The following is a 19,587-nucleotide window of genomic DNA, read 5'->3' on the forward strand; positions in this document are numbered from 1 at the left end:
AAGCACAGCACTGAGGACCAGAGCCTAGAAATGGTAAGGGAGATGGTAAAAGCAAAGTGGGGCAGCTGGCAGACAACATAAAATTTAGACCAATAAACAGGACTTCAAAGGAACTCTGAGGCAGCGTAGTTCAGCATGGTAACCACACACAAAACACATTTTGTAGGGAGTGTTCTAATAGCTGCTTCGCAAAAGAACTTAGCAGCTAATAGAGAAATGAAACAGAACTGAGGTCCTGTGCCCTTTTTCCCAGCCAGCAGACAGGGAAGCACAACACACCAGGAGTGCAACCCAGCAACACTGCTCAGCTGTTGCTGCTTTGGCAGGGAACAGAACCTCGTGGGAGGAGCTGGAAGAAGGCCCTGTGCTGCATTCGCAGATCTGCAGGGAAGACTCTCCTGGAGACAAGAAGTGGTGCAATCAGCAGTGCGGAAATACTGAGTGACAATTTAGCCAAACAGATGAGGGAGACTGTCAACAAGTCAGCATCCTGAATGCTAGCCAGAGGTGGTGCTGGGTGTGGCACAGGCTGTGAAAGGCAGGAGGAGGGCCTGCGAAAGGACACGCTGATGGGGATGAAGTAATCCAGAAAACAGCGTCACTCGGATTCTTTGTGAATAATGTCTTTGGGTGGGAAGGCTGCAAGAAAATACAATAAGACAGAGGCATGGGCGGATGTTCATGTCCAGAGAGGACTGTGCTGGAGACAAGCTCAGTTCAGGCTGAAAAGGCAGGGTTGTTAATGGTGACTGGAGTGACCTCAGGGAATTTTCCGAAAGGAGCAACAGGACACAAAAATTCAAAGTATTTTGGTGTTTTGTACTGTTTTACCAGTAGAATACAAAGAGTATCTTTTCTAGATGCAATGAATCTGACTGATTTGACACTTCCTTAAAGAAAATGCCTCTCGACATCCTGCTCTAGCAGACTCTCAGTCTGCTTATGCAGACATCCACTTATGTGTGGACAGCACTGCTTGGACCTTTTTCCCCAAAACTTACCTGGGGGTCCCCACTGGCTTTTCGGAGATTCATGTGAACAGAGTCTAGTTGGTGTACCGGGGTTCCAGAAATGTGGTAGCCATTCACTGTAAGAACATGTAAGAAGTGAGCTGGCTTGCTGCAAGTTGCACATTTTAAAAACAAGTCATGTAATTGAATATCAGCATGTGTACTGTACTGAAACAGAAACAGCCCATGGGCCTGTTCTGCCCTCAGCACCCTGCAGCAGGCTTTATCAGCAGTTATAACAGGAGTGAGTGAGTTGGAAGAGTCAAAAAAAGAGGCCCCAAAATGCCAAAACAGTTCCTGCATCCCGCAGCTTGGTAAAATGATGTGACTGAAGAAGCAGAGTATGTAAAAAGCAAGGCTTTCATGGAGATGGGCTGTTGATGCCAAGAAAACATGCCTTGTAAGATGTTTACGTACACAGCTGTATGGTTGGAAAATAATGAGCAAAGAATAATGCTCTAAGTAGAGATAAGTGCAGCTATGTTACATATCCTTTGGTCACAGCAGAACACAGTGTTCAAGCATGCTTCCCACTCAGCTCAGTCAATAAAGACCCGCATCAGTTTGACAAAAAATTGGCTGAAGACATTCTCTAGACTGTATTGTTTACAGTCAGCTGCTAGAAGTGCCCTTTTTATTCTAGTGTAGTTTCTGCTTTACTCTGTCTTCATGCAGCCCCTGCAGCTTTTTCGCTGATTCTGGTATGTGACTCCTCCAGAAGCAAACTGGACAGCCTTGCAGCTACCATGTGTTAATACAGTCCTCGTGCACATGTGCTGTGCAGGGAGCAGCTGCAGGCAGCCCACATTCCCCGAACCTGTTTCTCCCACAGCTGCAAGAAGCAGGAGGGAGAGACAGATGTGCTCCTCAATGCTGGCAGCCGCTCTTGGCCTCTGCACCCCAGGAAGAGAGCAGGTACTTGGGGCTGCAGGACTTGAAGCATAAATCCTGCCTAATCACAGCATTTTTGTTTGCTCTGCTGGCTGGTAGAGAAGGTGATTCACCCAATGCAGCGCTCAGGAGTGGCAATGCACAGTACCTGCTGGGCTCTGCTGTGTCACAGGACTCTTTGGGGTCCCAGGCACACTGCTTGGCCGCTCCCAGGTTGTCTCTGTTAGAAGAAAACAGCAGCATAAGGATGACAAGAGGCCAACAGCATCATGTGCCTATGACACACAAATGGCTCTGACCCCCAATGTTGTCCACTTCAGGGCTAAAGGCCATGAGGAGTATGCCTATGCCCCCTTGTGCTCCTTATCTCCTCCCTCATCCCTTTGCCTTCCCAACCCCAATCCTCAGCAGCTAGCTGAGATCAGTAGCAACAGCATCACTGATTCCTCCAGTGCAGCTCTACCACAGGGCCACTTAGAGGAAAGCAGGGCCACAGCTGCATGTGGCAGCCACGCACTGCCTGTGAGCTGCTGCCACAACCCATGCAGTCAGGATTTCTAACTAGATTCCAGCAAGCCCAGACTGGGCCCCATCTGTGGCCTGTGTGGGCACAGCAGCCAGTCTGACACAGCACAGCCTGGGGACACGGACTGAACTGAACTGTCTTTGTCCCTGCTCTCCACATGGAACTCAGCTGGGACTCAAAGATGTAGCTTCAGCAACGGGAACACAGACTACAGCACATTTCCCCCCCCTCATAACAGGCTACTGCACCAGAAAATTCCGCTTGGGTCCCTTAACAAATGCACGTCACACCACTTTCGGTACTCATTAGACTGCTGTTGCTTTTTCCCTCTTTTCTCCTCTAGTTAGCCATTTTGCTCATTTTTTTAGCAAACAGAGAATTGTCCTTGGTGACATGCTAAACACAGAGGATTTTATTGCAAAATGTCATTAAAGTTGCAAATGGTGCATATTGGAATTAGAACATCAACTTCTCTGAAAGTGTAGCTATAAAGCCCATGCCAGCATTCCTACCTATGGAACAAATATGTTGGTATCAAACAAAATAAATACTGCTGGCTGCCAGGCAATATTGACTAAGAAATAATCAAGTCAAAGCATCAACCACTTCATTTCAAACTGTGATTCACAAAACCCATCCAGGAGCAATCTAACCCCACCAAAAACTGAAATCCTGCATCTCTCAATATTCTGGATGGGAACTGGCAAGTGGCAACATACCTGCATGAGGAAGAGGATACCAGATATGATAAAGCTGGAGAACTGCTATCTACTTTTGATCTCTCAAGCTAAGTCACATGCAGTTGTGACTAGGAAATAAAAAACCTATCAAAAAAGACTTTACACCACCTGGATGGAGAGACAGCATTGGTGAACAAAGGAAAGGCAACTGATGTCATCTACCTGGACATGTGCAAGGCCTTTAACACAGTCATAGAATCATAGAATGGTGTGGATTGGAATGGACCTTTAACGTCATCTAGTCCCAACCCCTCTGCTACAGGCATTTACTTAAGCGTTGCTTTAGGTTCCTCATTTCAGAAAAAAGAGATCACAGATTCCTTATTTCACGAACTGCAGACCCCAGAAGGAGGAAGGTGCTGCACCCCCAAACCTGTGGTGCTCATATTCCTGAAGATACACTCTCTGCTGCTTGCTTTGCCCCTCTCTTCTTATTTTGTCTGCAAATCAAAATATTCTGACTATTTTTTTCTCTTGCAAATGGAAAGCCTGGTGGACTGGAGCTTTGATGAATCACTGAGGAAATATTTAAATTACACTCAGATTTTCGTGAATTGGGTAGTAAATTAATAAATTTCATTCTTGGCCAATGAGGCAGGATTGGGATGTGTTAGCTAAACAGAAGGAAAATCAAGTGATACGAGTTGTCTTTTCTGAGTCAGTTTGGCTGAAAATGTCTGTGTGTGGTTAAATAGGTAAAATCTGATTTATGTTTATTGCACTGTAAAAGTAAACAGTAAAATATGCTACTCACATTTTATAGTATTTTTTTTTCTAATGTAAATAGTTGTTTACTGAATATTGTAAATGACAAGTTCTTGGAGGTTTAGGAGCAACTGTGTGTAGAGGAATTATGATGTCCTCTCAATGCCAAAGTGCAATCCACAGGGTAATATATTTTTATCATAACTGACTTGGACATTGGCAGTTAGAAGTTACTTTAGTTACTTTCATATATATTTTATGCAAGTGTAGCTTTTGCATTTTTGAGACTGCACAGAGGAAACCTAGCAAATAAATTTGAAACATAATTAGTTGTTCTAAATTTCCAGTAAGTGGTCTCTGTTTTGCCTGCTGGCTGTTGTGGAGCCGGTCTCCAGCCACACAAAAACTCCAGATACATAATCAGAAGGCAGAAATTTTGCACATAGAAGTCCATTGAATGTGATCCAAAGTACCCAGTGATTTTCAAAATACAGAAATTAAGTTGATTGTAGAGCAATGCATATTGAAAAAGAAAAAAAAAAAAAAAAAAGCAATAAAAAATGTAGAAATAGAAACATTTTATTGGACAGGAAATGAACAAGAATGTTTTAAACATCACTTGTTTTCAGTGCTGAGAGGAAAGAAAATCCCTTTCTGTACACATAATAACAGTGATAGTGCAGCTGCAAAAGCACAAGTGCAATGATCCTGAACCAGGATTGTACTGGTGTGCTGCCACCTACTGCAAGCCACAACTATCACATTGGCTTCTCGGTAAAGAATTTCCTCTTCACATCGAACTTAATCTCCACTTTAACATCTAGGTCAAAGCCATTACCCCTTGCCCTATCACTACACTCTCTGGAGCCCCTCTCTAGCTTTCTTTTGGGTCAACTGTAAGCAATGAAAGACCATCATAAGGTCTTCCCAGAAACCTCTCTTATTTTTTCCCCTTCTAAAAAATGCGTGTTATATTTCCTCTTATCCTGTCAGTGGACAGCAGATCCCTGAACTGAACCAAAACTGCTCTCCTGAAGCCCAGGGTAGTAAGCTTATTGTTTGCTTTCTTTGCTGCCCTAAGAATGATGAGCTCTGCTATTTCATGATCGCTGCAGCCAAGGCTGTCTTTGAGCTTCATATTCCACATGAACTTCTCCATTTGATGGAGAACAGAGGTCCAGCAGAGCACCTCCTCACTGGTTTCTCTGTCTCTTGGAGAATGCATTCCAGGAATGTCCTGAATTGCTTATGCCCTGCTTTGCTGCCTTTTTGGCAAGGTTTGCTGCCTCTTTGTGGCTCCTTATAGTCCAAACTTTGTTTGGACTCATGAGTCAAAGGGAGTGCAAACATGCCTGATCTGAAAACAGGTTTCCTTTAACTGCACAGCATCGCATTCCATAGTCCAAACCTCCAGGCTGCCTGGCGCTGCCACGCTTCACTTGGCTTTGATGGGAGGCCACCTCACCAAGCAGAAAGAGACAGACTGCTGTTAGTGCTCTTGCATCTTCACCTTTCTTGCTAAGATATTCATCACATTTGCAATGAGTCAGAAAAGGCTTGAGGATGCTTCACTCCTTGATATTGTGAGTGGGGGAAAACAGCCCTAAGGAAGGGCAGAGGAAATGTGTAGGTTTGTGCATGAAAGGAGGGAAATGACTTGCAATGCTCTAAGACTCGAGTAAAACATTCAACACTTCAGGAGCAGAAAGGATAGGTGAATGACAGTACAATGAAAATATTTTTCCCCTGTTCCACAGCAGACATCCAGCACAAGACGATTTCGTTTAGTTTGAATGAGGTCTCACCAGTTCACAGAGATGATGCACAGTTGGATTCTGGCTCTCCCCTCCTGATCTCCTGCTGACCAGAATGGGAGAGGTCTCCCAGTTCATCACAGCAGCTGCTTCTTCTTTGTACTCCAACATCTTGACCCACTGAGCCCTGCAGTACATGGCTGTGGTAACAACAGCTTAAAAGGCACAACCAACCACCCTATGCATGAGCTTCTAAACTGCAGCACTGTCCTCTACATGCTGTGTTCCCATTGCACTTCAAGGTAACACTAGCCCACAGGCCTCCCAAGACCCTGATCTTCACTTCCATCCTCATATTTAAATTTCAAGGGACAGGAAAAGCAGGCAGAAATGACAGATGCAAATCTCTTTGCACCTGCATGAAATATGAGATTCAGTCTTATAAGTGCTGAAAGTAAAGCTCAATGCAGTACATGAACTAGTTCAGCAGGAGCTACAGTCTCAGATCTCAAATCCAACTCAATTGCTACAGGCAGTTCAATGCAGAAACTGAGACTGCAGTATAGCTATATTCTCTGGCCCTAAACACTGCAGTGTAAACACAGTTTTCTGTGTTTATAAGAATGTTGTTACATGTTACATGTTGTGGGAAAAGCTACTGACAGTCTTTATTTCATCTTTCTGAGTATCTTTTAAAATGAGCACGGGGACCTGTAACATGCCCTCCTTTTGGAAAGACCATGACACACAAAAGCAAGACTGATATTGCAATACTGTAAGCTTGGTAGAGACAGCAATGCTATTTCCAGCATTTTCTTGAGACTTGCTTTGATTTTCTAGGATTTAGGCCACTTTACCAGGGCAGGTTACTGTATCAAAGGGAAACTGTCACTGGTAGGTTTTATCAGTAGGAGAAAAGAGAAACAATAGAAAAGACACGATTGCAATGCCTGCCATCTCTTACTTGCTTCCAGAGTGTCTCAGATGCGGTCCTTAAGTTTAGTTGGTTTGAGTGTGTGTTCCCTATGGCTGATGAGATACAAAAGAAAAATCTCAACCTACAGACTGAATCCCTCCAAACACTCCCAAGAGATGGAAAATAATTAAGTAGAACAAGTACAAGAGTAGGTCATCGTTATGTTCCTTCTATCTCTTACTTCAGGCCCAGCAACCAGTACTTCAGAAGATTTCTGGAACATCTTCAGTGTTTTCCAGCATTATAGTACTGACTGCCACACAGGAAAGAGGTCATCCAATGCAGGACACTTGGCTTTGAGGTTGTTTTCTAACCAAGCAAAGATAAAATAATTATTGTTTATTCTGTCAAAATAAAGAGTTCAAGATTTGTTAGAGCTTGGAAACAAGGTTACAAAATGACCAATGTGTTATTAATAGTCTTAATGGCACCCTTAGTGGGATTCTTTCAAGGCTGTGCTTGAGATGCTAGGATGGATTCTGTATGCATTTCCTCTGCACGGTGGCCAATCCCTGTATTTAACTATTTTTTTTTTTTTTTCCCTTCTGAAAACAGCATCAGTGAAAAAGCAAATATGAGATTACAGGTCACGATATTCTCTTGCTTAGTCTCTTGTCATCTTTCAATTACTCAGTGAAATGCATCAGTATTAAAATTGCTTTCATGTTCTAACTAAGCTGTGGCTTATTACAGGGCAGCAAGGAGGGTTCCTTTACACCTGATGCTTCTTAATTCAATCCTTTTTATCCACTTACAGTACTTAAAAATTATGTACCTTAGGAAGGAATAGTTGAGCTTGTGGCATCGTAAGGTTACATTTGTCTCAGCTCTGGCACTTTATAGAAGCTATGAGACATAAATTTAGCAAATGATAAATTTTAGGATGGAGAACCTCAAAAAATGCAAAGTCCCTTTGAGTTTCCATGTATATTCTCTGACCAAAACAAGAGTCCTACTGGCAATGGTATTGCATAAAACATGACTATAACCACCATGACTATGTCTTATTTGTACATGTTGTAGTAGGAACCATTCACATGACAGTGGCCTATGGACAAAGTACAACTAGGACAAAGAGCAGTGCAACTTCCAGCTGTGATTCCAAGGGGGCTAAGATGTGTCAGTTCTTCACCACCGAGATGTTTTAGTAGGTAGTGGTTTGGTGCCCTGGGAAACATCGTTACAAAACAAAGATAAAAGGATACTCGATGGAAGGAATCCAGCTGTTCACCAGCTGTAAGATGCTAAAGGTCACCAAACACTATTTGCAAGGGAAATGTGATACCTTTTTGGCAATGAGTTTTCAGCTATTGTTCAAGCACTGTCTGGAAAAGTACAGCTTACTGTTTCTGATCCTCCTAATGTTGGTTAGCAGGCTACAGGTTGCGGTGGTTGCACAGCTGGATCAGAGACCAGCCAGGAATTAGGAGCTTCAGTGAAATAACGGTTAATGCCAAAACAAAATAGGCACAAATGAGTATCTAGGAAAACAGAAGCAGAAAAGATGGCTGATAGAACCAGGAGGATACTAAGGAATATGTATTCTTTGAGGCAAATAGAGAACATTCTCCTGAGCCTCTGAAGTCATGGACTTCTCAAGATTCCTCTCAAGGACTGTATTTGTGATGATGAGAATAAATGGGTCATAATTATGATGAAGAAATAAAATCAGTGCTTTCCAAGAGACAAAAAGCTGTTCAGTAAATGAGAACGTAACACCACAGATGAGAAAAGCCTGGAAATAAGGATGCACCAAGAAACGCTGACCTTAGCTGAGAATGCAAGATGGCAGTAAGCCACACAAACACTTGTGTCATAAGTATATGTCATCTTTAATATGATGGGTAAGGTAGCTGGAGTGCATTGTTTGACTAATATATGAGGTATTGCAGCTGCAGCACATCACAGAATTTCTTCAGCATCATCAAATATTTTCCAGCTGAATCTACCACCCACACACAGTAGTAAGTAGTTGTGCACTTTGAACACATGCTGCATTCAAACTTTGCACAGCAAAGTAATTCTAGGGCTCTCCTCTCAACAAAACCAATGTCACTAGTGCTATGAAGCCTGGAAACTTTTCCACATGCCTTTACAATCCAGATTATGTACATGATCCTCTGCTCTACCAGAACAACTCAGTCAATGCTTTACAGCAATTTCCTGTCAAAAAGAGGATTAACTGAAAGTCAAAGAAGTGATTTCTCTCTTCAGTTTTCTTAAAGATGGATAAATACTGTCTATGCGTTGAAGACAGTTTTCAGAGGCTGTATGTAGTACACAGTTCCTTACACTTATCAGAAATTATTTCATCTCACATGCATCAGCCTCCAAATCACCCAGAGGTTGTTCAGATGTGCTCAAGGTTGAACATAAACATTAGCATTCTATTTTGTACTCTGTCTCAGGCAGGATCTCTTCCTATTCTCAGTCCTTCCATCAGCTCATGTACATGAAAGGTTTTGAAAGCTTTGAACATTGTGATTTTGCAACTCTGACCAACCTGGAAAAACACATTTCCTGTAATTCCAGCAGAACAACAGAGCTTCTGGCTGACTTGTTGTAATGGTACATGTCTTGGGAAGGGACATCCCTATGCACAGGAGGAACAAGCAATCTCAGCCAAATTGGTAAAAGGGACACAGGCTCTAAGAACCAAACAGGGATATGCAGCAATTCACTTAAACATTTAATAGCTTCTCTTCATTAAGACCACACAGCACAACTCCTCACCTGAGGAGTCTGCATAGAGCACTGGGGTGTTCATCATGCTGGGACTTGAGTTTATCCTAACAGGTCAACATTGGATCAGAACTCTGAGCCCAAGGGAAGTAGATGGAGAGCTGACCTCTCAGGATGGAAACCACCACTCTTTGGTGAGGTGATGCCAACACAAAGGTCAGCACAAATTTGATGAGGAAGAAATAACAAATATTCCTGTGTTCCAGTTTTATTCTAAATTAAAATAATAATAATAATAAAATAAAATAAAAAATAAAATAAAATTGGAGAGATGGTGGGGAAGGGGAGGGAGGTTAGGAAGGAGTCATTTTGGCTCAGAAGTTTAGGAATTAAGTACAGAGGTGATTGCCACTGTTTCCTGTACTCCTATCTTTTTGCCACAGGGACAGGAGGAGGAATTCAAAACTCATAAAGGAGGCAATAATTGTCTGACCTCTAACTATCGGTGAGCTGCAAGTGAAAAGACTTCAGGTGTCATCCAGGCAAGAACATTGTCACTTTGCTGTTCTAGTGCTGGCATAACAGTCTAGACTTACTGGGCAGCCTTTCTAGGGAACAGGGCACTGACAAAGCAATTGGAAAAGGGACACAATCAGGACTAAGGAAGTCATCCTGCCCCTGTACTCGGCATTGGTGAGGCCTCACCTTGAGTATTGTGTTCAGTTTTGGGCACCTCAGTACAAAAAAGACATGGAGGTACTGGAGCAGGTCCAGAGAAGGGCAACGAGGCTCGTGAAGGGCTTGGAGAATCAGCCCTACGAGGAGAGGCTGAGGGAGCTGGGGCTGTTTAGTCTGGGGAAAAGGAGGCTGAGGGGAGATCTTATTGCTCTCTTCCAGTAACTGAAAGGTGCTTACAGTGAGAGCGGGGCAAGTCTCTTCTCACTGGTGACAGGTAACAGGACGAGGGGAAATGGCCTCAAGTTGCTCTAGAGGAAGTTTAGGTTGGAGGTCAGGAAACACTTCTTTACACAAAGGGTAGTTAAACACTGCAATAGGCTCCCCAGGGAGGTGGTTGAGTCATCATCCCTGGATGTGTTCAAGAGCTGTTTGGATGTGGTGCTCAGAGATAAGATTTAGCAGAGGGTTGTTAGAGTTAGGGTACTATGGTTAGGCTGCGGTTGAATTTGATGATCTTTGAGGTCTTTTCCAACCTGAGTAATTCTATGATTCTATTATTCTATGATAAGTATCAGAGGTGGAAGGCTGTACAGAGCCTTACATGATGAGCTGCAGAAACTGTTGAAGGAGAAGGTAAATTGAGCCAATTTGCAGAAGACCATCCAGCTGGCTTTAGATATTGCTGAACAAGAGAACTTGACCAGTGTTCTACCTCTGCACTGACTTATGGATGGTCACCAATGTGCTATGGGAGTGGTTCCAGCAATGGAAGCAGAATAACTGGCAGCAAAGAGGCAAAGCCATCTGGGCTGCTGCATTACGGAAAGACATTGCTGCTCAGGTAGAGAACATGACTGTAAAGGTACATCACATAAGTATCATCATGGAAGAGATGCATCATACAGTTGGGCTCAGAACTGAGTGGTGGACTTGACCATGGATACTATTGCACAGGTTATGGATGAACATGAAACGTGCTTTAATTAAGCAAGCCAAGTACATAAAACCTCTTTGGTATGGAGAACAATAGCAATATAAATATGGGGAGGCCTGGCAGGTGGATTATATCACACTCCCACAAACCCACCATGGCAAACGCCATGTGCTTACAACAGTGGAAGCAACCACCAGATTGCTGGAAGCATACCACATACTGCATGCCTCTGCCTGAAACACTATCCTGGGCACTGAAAAGCAAGTCTTGTGGTAACATGGCACCCCAGAAAGAACTGAGTCAGACAACAGGACTCATTTCCGAAACAACCTCAAAAACACCTGGGCCTAAGAGCACAGCACTGAGAGGGCATATCTCATCACCTATCACACACCAGCCTCTGGGAAAATTGAATGATACAATGGACTGTTAAAAACTACACTGAGATCAATGCGTACTGCAACATTCGAACACCAGGACACACATCTTGCAAAAGTCACTTAGTCAGCAGCTGGTGATCTGCCAATAGAATTGGCCCTGCCCAGTCAAGCCTCGTGTGTATGGTAGAAGGAGATAAAGTCCCTGCAGTGCACTTGAACAACATGCTGGGCAAGCCAGTCTGGGTTGTTCCTGCCTCGGGCAAAAGCAAGCCCATCCGTGGGATTGCTTCTGCTCAAGGATCTGCATGCACTTGGTGGGTAATGTGGAAGGATGGGGAAACCTGGTATGAATCTCAAGGGGATCTGATGCTGGGTGAGAACAGCCAATAATTTGAATCGTATAATACTGCAAGTCATCACTACTATGGTTGCTATGGTTGCTGCATTACCAATGCTATTACAGTAACAAGCACCCAAATTAAATAATGAATTCTGACATTTTACTCCAAACCAGAACTGGCTTCAGCATGCAACAATCCAGCACCATGCATCATCCCTCCTGCCCTGAAGGACTGCTATGACAGATGGAGCCCAAAGTCATGAACTGAATGAACTCCACAGACAATTTAGAGGAATGGCCCAAAGACCATATCTGTGACTAATGGGGGTATATGGGAAAGGGTGGGGCCTAAGTATGATATAATTGATACTGATTAAGGGTTGGATATTGTCCTGGTTTCAGCCCAGTCAGGGCAGGTCAAGCCACTCAGTGGAGAAGAGCTGTGGCCATGATGGCACAGGGCAGGGAACGGGGCAGAGCCAGGCCATGTGGCCTGAATTGGGAATCAGGTGATTCCATATCATGTAGCACCATGTTGAAGGTCATAAAGCTGTGGGAGATGGCTGGGAGTGGCTGCTGCTCAGAGGCTTCTGGGCATCAGTCAGAGGGTGGGGTGTTGGTCAGTGAGCAGGCATTACTTTTGTGTACATTTATTCATTTATATACATACATGATGGCTGCTCTGAAAGTAATGCCTCCTATTTTATTATGCTGGCCCACAGCATCAGAGGCAGATGTCAGTGGGTTAGCGTTAGAGGTTGAACCTTCCCACCAATATCCTGTTACATGTTGTTTCCATGTGATAAATGGCAGCAAAGTGGCACTCTGACAACATACTATCTCAACATGGAAGTGCAGATGCAGTAAAGGTGGGGAATTGAATTCCTCCATGTGGAAAAAACTGCATGTTTATGGAGACCAATCAATGGATGTGTGCATGTTAAGTGGTGGGTGGTGTGTTTCAGAGGTGGTGACAGTGACACTGGGTCAACTATGTTGGTGCAGATTTCAAGTTGCACAGCATGCAGGCTCTTGTTCATCACTGGCAAAACAGCATAGCTAATAATTTTGTCTGTGTTGAAAAAATATGTGCAGCAGAGAATTTGCTCTATCAAATATTGTTGTTGTGCTCTTTGTATCTGTTGTCATTTCCATGGAAATAAATAAGAGGGATTACTTTTCCAGCAACTTGCGTATATAGTTATCATCAGTTTTGTTTCTGTGTTCCTTTTCTGTCTTAGTATATGTTTTTTTATAGAATCACAGAACTACAAGGTTGAAAAGGACCTACAAGATCACACAGTCCAACCATCCTCCCATCACCACTGCTACCACAGTCACTAAACCATCCCTCATAGCTCCTCATCCAGACGCCTCTTGAACACTGCCAGGGACGGCCACTCCACCACCTCCCTGGGCAGCCATTCCAGTGCCTGACCACTCTGAGAGAAGAAGTTGTTCCTTATGCCTAATCTAAACCTCCTCTGGTACAACTTGCAGCCATTTCCTTGGGTCCTGTTTGTTGCCTGGGAGAAGAGGCCAAACCTCTCCTCATCACAACCTCCCTCCAGGAAGTTGTAGAGTGCAATGAGGTCTCCCTTGAGCCTCCTCTTCTCCAGGCTAAACAATCCCAGCTCCCTGAGCTGTTCCTTATAAGACTTGTGCTCCAGACCCCCCACCAGTTTCATTGCCCTTCTCTGGACACGCTGCAGGGCCTCAATGTCTTTCTTGTAGTGAGGGGTCCAAAACCAAACACAATACTCGAGGTGTGGCCTGACCAGTGCTGAGTATAGGGGGATGGTTACCTCTCTGCTCCTGCTGGTCACACTATTTTTAATGCAGGTTAGGATGCCATTGGCCCTCTTGCCACCTGGGCACACTGTCAGCTCATGTTCAGCTGAGCATCAACCAACACCCTCAGGTCCCTTTCCTCTTAACAGTCCTCCTGCCACTCTGCTCCAAGCCTATAGCGCTGCATGGGGTTATTGTGGCCAAAGTGCAAGACCTGGCACTTGGCCATGTTGAGCCTCATCCCACTCACCTCAGCCCAGTGATCCACCTTATCCAGATCCCTTTGGAGGGCCTCCCTACCCTCAGGCAAATCAACACCACCTCCCAACTTGGTGTCATCTGCAAACTTACTGAGGGTGCACTCAATGCCCTCATCTAGGTCATCAATAAAGATATTAAACAAGATGGGCCCCTGTACTGACTCCTGGGGGGTACCACTTGTAACAGGTTGCCATCTAGACTTAACTTCATTAAACACTATCTGCTGGGCCATCTCCAGCCAGTTCCTTACCCAAAGAAGGGTCTACCTGTCCAGGCCACGGGCAGCCAGTTTCCCCAGGAGAATACTCTGAGAGACCATGTCAAAGGCTTTGCTGAAGTCTAGGTAGACTAATCAACTGCCTTTCCCTCGTCTACCAGTGTGGTCACCCAGTTGTAGAAGGAGATGAGGTCGGTCAAGCACGACCTGCCTTTCATGAACCTGTGCTGGCTGGGCATGATCCCTTGGACACCACGCACAAGCTGTGTGATCTCATCCAAGATGATTTGCTCCATAACTTTCCCTGGTACCAAGGTCAGGCTGACAGGCTTGTAGTCCCCCAAATCCTCCTTATGGCCCTTCTTGTAGATGGGAGTCACATCGGCAAGACTCCAATCCTCTGAGACCTCTACAGATAACCAGCAACGCTGGTAGATGGTGGAGAGCAGCTCAGCAATTACCCCCACCAGCTCCCTCAGCACCCGAGGGTGGAGCACGTCCAGTCCCATGGACTTGTGGCAGTACAGGTGGAGGAGGAGCTCTTTAACTGCCTCCACCTGAATCACCAGGGGTGTATTCTGTGTAGCATCCCAGACTTCCAGATCAGGGCATAAAGTGCCCTAAGGATAACTGATCTGCCTATTAAAGGCAGATGTAAAGAAGGCATTGAGGACCTTCCTCAGTGGTCACATTCTCCACTGCATCAAGTGAAGGATGGAAATTCTCCTTGGTTCTTCTCTTACCATTGATATATTTGTAATAAGATTTCTTACTTCCTTTTACTGCAGTGGCCAATCTGAGTTCAAGTTGGGCTTTTGCCTTCCTAACTTCCTCCCTGCATACATTAGCAGCTTCCTTGTACTCTCCCCAAGTAGCCTGTCCCTTCTTCCAGAGGGCATTGACTCTCTTTTTCTTCCAGAGTCTCAACAATAGTTCCTGGTTCATCCACACCAGTCTTCTTCCCCTACGGCTCACCTTGCAGCATTCAGGGACAGCCTGTTCTTGTGCTTTTAAGACTTCTGTCTTGAGGAGCATCCAGGCTTCCTGGACCCTTTACCCTTGTGGAGTAACTCCCAAGAGACCTGTGCTACAAGCATCCTGAACAGGTCAAAGTCCACCCTCTGGAAGTTCAAGACAGCAGTTTTATAGTCATCCTTCCGACATTTCCAAGAATAGAAGACTCTACAATTTCATGGTCACTCTGCCCAAGACAGTCCCCAACCTTCTCATCTCCTACCAGTCCTTCACTGTTAGTGAAGAGCAGGTCTAGCGGCGTACCACTCCTGGCAGGGTCTTATACCAGCTGCGTAAGGAAGCATCTTCCACTCTAGAAATCTCCTGGACTGCTTCCTCTCTGCTGTATTAAACTGCCAACATATATCAGGGAATTTAAAGTCTCCCATGAGAATGAGTGCTGGTGATCACACAACTTCAGCAAGCTGTTCATAGAATGACTCATCCACCAGTTCCTCCTGATGAGGCCGTCTGTTTCAAATCCCAACTAAGATGTCTGCCCTACAAACCTTCTCCAGATCCTTATCCATGGACACTAGACCTTATCATTCCCAACCCCAAGCTCTTCAACATCAAAACAGTCTTTAATATAAATAATCATTTTTGGAGGGCACAAAGAGCTGGGAGAAGAGAACCAAGACAACTGACCCAAACTGGGCAACGTATGATATTGTGTGAAAAAGCTATAAAACTGAGTTGGCTAGGGGGGCTGCTGCTGCTCGGGAACTGGCTGGGCATTCAGACCCAACCTCAACATGCACCCACAGGCCACACTTTCCACATCTCCCATCTTCCTTGCTGCTTTCTTCTGAGCTTTATCCAGCCAGCTTACATTTTTCTTGGAGTGTAGAGGCCAAACAAGATAAAACATTCCAGTGAAGGCTTTATAATTTCCATGTAGAGTTGAAGGATTACTTCATACCTCACAGACAACACTCCTATTTATACAATGGAAAATACTGGCTGTTTTAGTAACAGCACAAACCTGCTGGCCTGCACTCAGATTCAGACTCTCCAAAGCTTCTAAATCTTTGTCTGTATATTGCTCTATTGCCTGCCTTTGTCACTTAATCAGTTCTGATGAGATCTCCCATCTTAAACACATATTTACTGAGCAGTTTCTTACCCTTCTAGCAGCATGTTTCTGAATTCTGAGCTTGTTCTGCGCAGTACACAATGTTCTCTCCCAGCTTTCATTTGAAGTTAACATTTGAGCAAGTACTTTCAATGTCAACATGCCATTCATTACTGGAAATACCGACTAGAACAAAGCCTGGGGAAATCTCTGCAGGATTTCCTTCAGTGCTAACTCCCCTTGACAAGGGACCATTGAGAACCACTCTTCTGAATATGATTCTCCCAGCAGTTCTGCAGCATCTTTATAGTAATTTTACAAAGTCTTTCTTCTGTTTAGTTTGCTTTTCCACCAGCCAGCTTTCAAATTGCCTTTGCTGTTTTTAAGACTTGACTTCCTGTAACAGACCTGCCCTGCTGCTTGTGGGGTCCTTGCCCTGCTGGAGGCACAGATGTTTAGCCATAATCCTGCCAAGAGGGTGCATGCCTCATCCAATTACTTCTTGTTGGTAATAGAAGTGCTAAGATGGCTGTGACCTTGCCAAGAAAGCCTGCTTCTGCCAGTTCTCACCTTTTGTGAGGTGATGCTTCGCCCTGCAGCTCCACACCGTGGCAAGAGTGTGGTGGGAAGCTATGTTGTCCTCCTACCCATCCCAGGGCTGAGCCACAATTCTGAATTAGGTGAATAGCCCCAGCCTACACCATTCATATTCACAGAGATATGTCTGCCAGGGCAACTTGGTTGGGCACATATCACACCTGGAGTACTGCAAGAGAAGGACATGTCTGTCACTCAGGGGATATCCAAATACAGTAGTTAAATTAATAGACAGTGAAACCAATGCCTGAACCTTCCACATATGGTTAGCATATGGCTGAACTAAGTGACCGTCCTCTACCTCATGCATGAGAGGCATACAATGATAACTAAAGGACATACGCATGATAGCAATAAACACATATAAAATTGAGCTGGAAGCTTTGGGATCTTTGAGCACTTCAGACTACAGAAGACCTCGTAGAGCACCTTTCAACCAAAAATGCAATGTTACATTTACTTCCTAACCTCAGTATTAAAGTTAAGCAGAAAAAATCCCACCACTTTCTAAAACTAGCATTTAGGTGTCTTGTGGCAGGACAAGTTGGGGTAACTCTCGACTCTGGCAGAGGTGGGATTAGAGACAGCTTCTGTAGCAGCATCCTGTAGGCAGAGGCTGAGCGGCTGCATTCTTGGATGGAAGTGGCTGGACAGGCTCCCCAGGGCATGAATGGAACATGGGTAAGGCAGAACTCAAACAAACTGTAAGCAGGCCTCCAAGCAAGGAGAACTGAGGTTATTCCTGGATGCTCTGACACAAAGACGAGTTCACCCTTCCTTCCAGTCACTTTCTGGCCACTTTCCCCCGTATCACTACCTGAGAAAGCACAATTGCATCTCCCACTCCTCCCACTGGGCAGTTGTTTGCTTTTCCTAGTTATTATTAGTTTATCCTCTGAAGTTTCTGCATGAATTAGCAGAATTAAATTCTTCCCTCTTTTCAGCTTCGCTGCCAGCTTCAGCCCCAGTGGTAGGAGGCACAGAGCAAATAACAGAGAAATGCCTTGGTAGGAAGAATATTCTAACTTATTTAAAATAAGGGAAAAAATACAGAACTCCAGGCATCACAGCAGCCAGAGACACCAGCAGGAAACCAACAGAATAGCTTGTCATCTTTTCTTCAAAACCATTTGCTCTCTCACCAAGCTGAGTTCAGACCAACTCTGAGATAAATAGATTTCTTTATGGATTTAAAGATTTAAGGTAGGGAGAAAAAAAAAAAGGTACATAAAGGTATAAACCACTCTAACAAAGCTGAAAACAAAGTTTCATGGTTGCTTTAGGTACAATTTTGGTGCTTCAGTGCCTGGAGAAGACACACTTGATTGTTTAGCTTGTAGAAGAGGAGGCTCAGTACAACTTCCTGAAGGGAGGTTGTGATGAGGATGGTCTTGGCCTCTTCTCCCAGGCAACAAACAGGACCTGAAGAAATGGCCTCAAGTTGTGCCAGAGGAGGTTCAGATTAGACATAAGGAAAAGCTTTGTCTCTCAGAGTGGTCAGGCACTGGAATGGCTGCCCAGGGAGGTGGTGGAGTGGCCGTCCCTGGCAGTGTTCAAGAGGCATCTGGATGAGGAGCTATGAGGGATGGTTTAGTGGTTTGCTGTAGCTACGGTAATGGGATGATGGTTGGACTATGTGATCTTGCAGGTCCTTTCCAACCCTGTGATTCTATGATTCTGTGATTCTACAAAGAGACAGCTGGTTGCTGGGAGATATGTAAAATGGTTACAACCTCACAATCCAACGATTTTGCATCAACAATGCAAATGGTGGGTAATGGTAAGCAAAATAACTTTTCGGGAGAGGCTAGAAGCCAACCAGGAAAATAGACAGTTTCTAGGAACATAGCTACTGGCCTTTGCATTACCATGCTTGTGCAACTTAACAGTTACATCTCTGGGGTATTCCATCAATCATCATTTTGCTACAACAGAGACTAATTTTACAGTGCATCCACACAAAAGAAAAGATCTCATTGGAAAAGAAAACTAGGTTCTGCTTCTGAAAAAAGTGATGCCAAGGTGGCAAATTGGGATAGACGGACATGAAACTCTGTGACAGAGATGTATGCTGGCACCATGTCCCCATGATAACACTGCCAGTAGCAGCTGCAGCACTGACAAGACAAATAAGCAGTTAAGACAAGCCAGCAGGTGACATCAGTGAGATGTCCAGTCTATGAAACTTGCTATAAACATTACTTGGGCCAGTGCAGCTCTGCCACAGGAAAGTAGGGACAGCAGTTTTATAGCATATTATCTTTGACATACCCTTAGGCTCAAAGCTGAGTAATAATCTCTGAGTGCCAAGGTGCCATCCCACTGTTAAACAGCAGGCCTCAAATGCCAAATGTGACTGCGGTGACTGCATGGCACAGCAGCACCAACTCCGCATTAAAGTCAAGGAAAAAAGCACGTATCCAAGATGATACTGAACAAGCTTCCTATGTCCTGAACTACCAGTGTTTCAGGAACAAAGCTCAGAGCCAATCAGTCAGATGCAATCAAAACACTGTCCTGCCAGGGCTGGACGGGGCTTCATCACCTGCTTCATCTGAAAGGTCTGGAGGTTGCATCCAACTTCTGCTTTGTTTGAGGCCTGAATGACACTATAGGTGTCACACTTCCTTGGCAAACAATTCACTTTGAGGAAGACATCTGCAATGTGAATGTGACACCACAGTATATCCCAACTTTAGCAAAAAACAAACAAAAACAAAACAAAAAAAACAAACAAGCAAAACCATCAAAATGACTGTCTAGCAAAAAAAAGTAATATACACACAGAAGATTTTCATGCAGTAGCACATTCTACCTGAGCAGACTGAAAGAAACTGAGCTGGCCAAGAACACCAGGTAAACTGGAGTTGTCCCTGTACAGTGTCCTTATACGTGCTGCAGGAGAATACTGTTGTCTCACAAAGGGCTACAGACTTCATGGAAGGTGTGGGAGGCTCAGAAATGCATGGATCTTGAGTGCAGTATGACAAACATGGCAGAAAAGTCCTGCTTCAAT

General features: G+C 44.5%; 1 protein-coding gene across 10 annotated transcripts in view; it reads right to left on the reverse strand.

Moving 5' to 3' along the window:
- GAS7 (growth arrest specific 7) overlaps positions 1-19,587 on the reverse strand; it is a 106,245-nt gene that overhangs the window by 46,662 nt on the left and 39,996 nt on the right. For 8 of the 10 annotated variants that reach the window (XR_001558836.2, XM_032448206.1, XM_015879886.2 and 5 more), the window contains exons 3-4: positions 2,050-2,121; positions 1,002-1,087 (exon numbers count right to left, since the gene is read on the reverse strand). The exons of the other annotated variants lie outside the window; for them this stretch is intronic. Coding sequence is in view for 7 of the 8 variants with exons in the window: in XM_032448206.1 (XP_032304097.1) it covers positions 1,002-1,087; positions 2,050-2,121 (158 nt within the window). In the remaining variant the exon portion in view is untranslated. The remainder of the gene's footprint in view (positions 1-1,001; positions 1,088-2,049; positions 2,122-19,587) is intronic. 10 annotated transcript variants of the gene reach the window in all.

The sequence above is a fragment of the Coturnix japonica genome, chromosome 18 (genome assembly GCF_001577835.2).
Source record: "Coturnix japonica isolate 7356 chromosome 18, Coturnix japonica 2.1, whole genome shotgun sequence".
Taxonomy (NCBI): domain Eukaryota; kingdom Metazoa; phylum Chordata; class Aves; order Galliformes; family Phasianidae; genus Coturnix; species Coturnix japonica.